The sequence below is a fragment of the Myotis davidii genome, unplaced genomic scaffold, assembly GCF_000327345.1.
Source record: "Myotis davidii unplaced genomic scaffold, ASM32734v1 scaffold370, whole genome shotgun sequence".
In the NCBI taxonomy this organism is placed as follows: Eukaryota; Metazoa; Chordata; class Mammalia; order Chiroptera; family Vespertilionidae; genus Myotis; species Myotis davidii.
This window is the reverse complement of record NW_006288615.1, coordinates 12,412,818-12,414,870: the sequence shown is the minus strand read 5'-3', so window position 1 is coordinate 12,414,870 and position 2,053 is coordinate 12,412,818. Positions and strand designations below refer to the sequence as shown.

Genomic DNA, 2,053 nt, shown 5'->3' with positions numbered 1-2,053 from the left:
ATAGAGAATAGATCTGTCTCCAATTACTTTATACCAACTTGGGGAACAGGTACATGTGGTCATCATCCTTTATCTACATATGGCTCTATGCAGCTAATGACTATCACTTACCTGGCATCCTTATGCATGTAGATATTGAGGAGGGGCAGAGAGAAGTGAAAATTGTAGTTGCATAGGCATGGGAGTTCTTACATGATATTTCCCTTAGTATTTATGCAATTATGAGGGACCTATTGTGTTAATTCTGAGATGAATTCCCCTTTGAAGAAATATAACTGATAGTAGAGGCAAAGCAAATGTCTATTTTCCATAAATTTAGTATAAGAATGTGCAAAGACTGTTGTGACTATGGCCCTCCTAAATTTAGAAGAATTGAACAAATACACAGCAGTAGTGGTATTAACAATAATTAGAGGAAGAATTATTACCATGTTTGTGTATATATTTTATCTATTAAAATGGATATGACTTTTTCTCAAACAGATGAAAAAATAAGTGGGGCTTGGCAGTTGCTGAGCAAATAAGTGGCTATTTTCTGCCCCTTTTGAGGAGCATGTGGAAAAAGTGCTTTGACTTCTGATAAGTAAAATAGCATGCACGGAAAAAAATTATCTTAGGAAGTTCCAAGCATCATCTTATTTAATGAAGGAAAAGTTAACATCGAAGGAATATGACAATTCCGTAGCAGTTGAGGGAATGAGTGATTGAGCAATGTGCCCATGTCCACACTCAACCCACGGTGGCTTCCCGATGTATAGACATATCTCTTTTTATTTCGGACTATTATTAAACGTCTAGAAAGACAGTCACGGGAGGATGTTCTCTGTTACCACGTTGGTGCTTACATGTCTGGTCTTTGATAATCACAGGGCCCACAGTGGCGGAGGGTTTGCTGACTCCCGCCTCATTGACAGCTTTGACTCTGAATTCGTATTCCCCACCCTCTACCAGGTCTTCCGCGGTAAACTCCAGTTCTTCCACATCACGCCGATTGCACTGTTTCCACGCTTCTTTCTTTTTCCCAGTAGGGTCCCACGCAAGGCACTCAACAATATAGTGGGTGACAGGGGAGCCTCCATCATTCTTTGGGGGTTTCCACGACAGGTGTACCGTGCTCTTTGTTATGAGGCCAATCTTGAGTTTAATAGGAGGGTCAGGAGGATCTTTAAAAATAGTTAAAGAAAGAATGAAGCATTGTTTATGGCTACGTGTTTTTCAATTTGGAGAAGGTATTTTAATCATAGATTTGAAAACTTACATATTGGGTCCCTGGCAGTGGTCCTCTGAATGGTTTCCACAGGTGGGCCAATGCCAAAACGGTTTTCTGCACGTACGCGGAAGAAATACTGCTGTTCAGAGATGAGATCAGGAACCAAGAATGTGGTGCTGCCACAATTTGGATTGACTTTAGTCCACGCTTTCCCATCAATAGTCTTCTTCTCGATGACATAGCCTCTGACCCTGTCTCCTCCATCATCATCTGGCATCTTCCACGTCAGTCGGCAACTACCCCTTGTGATGTCACTGACTTTCAGATCTTTGGGTGGCCCTGGTACATCTGTTGAATGCATATCACAATATAAGCAACGTTGTTTCTTAAAACAAATAATTTGTTCTTATTCCATGGTAACTTTTAAAGTCTTCCTTACCCATGACTTTAACTCTGCAACTTGCAGTCTTTTGTCCTGCTTTATTCTTGGCCGTGATGCTGTATTTGCCTGAATGAGATCGTTTACACTCCGGAATAATAATGACTGATGAGTTTTCAGCAGTCTCCACCTGTACAAAACCCCCCAAACAAACAGTAGTTATACCTTGAATGAAATAATAGAAGTACTGAAGTCAACTAGATTCTGAATCTTTCCATTTTATCTTACCTGTGCATCTTCGGGTATATCGTGAACTCCATCCTATTAGAAAAGAAGATGGTCAGTTTTTGTATAAATATTCCTTAGAGTGATTCAATGGGAGACACAAAGAATTATACTTTTCTCACCTTCATTGCCTTCTTTGCCTTTCCATCAAATTCCCAAGAGGATTTTGGTTGGGCGCC

General features: G+C 40.4%; 1 protein-coding gene across 1 annotated transcript in view; it reads right to left on the bottom strand.

Moving 5' to 3' along the window:
- TTN (titin) overlaps positions 1-2,053 on the bottom strand; it is a 283,199-nt gene that overhangs the window by 73,068 nt on the left and 208,078 nt on the right. The window contains 5 exon segments of the mRNA XM_015561820.1: positions 846-1,163; positions 1,259-1,558; positions 1,650-1,779; positions 1,878-1,910; positions 1,997-2,052. Coding sequence (XP_015417306.1) covers positions 846-1,163; positions 1,259-1,558; positions 1,650-1,779; positions 1,878-1,910; positions 1,997-2,052 — 837 coding nt within the window.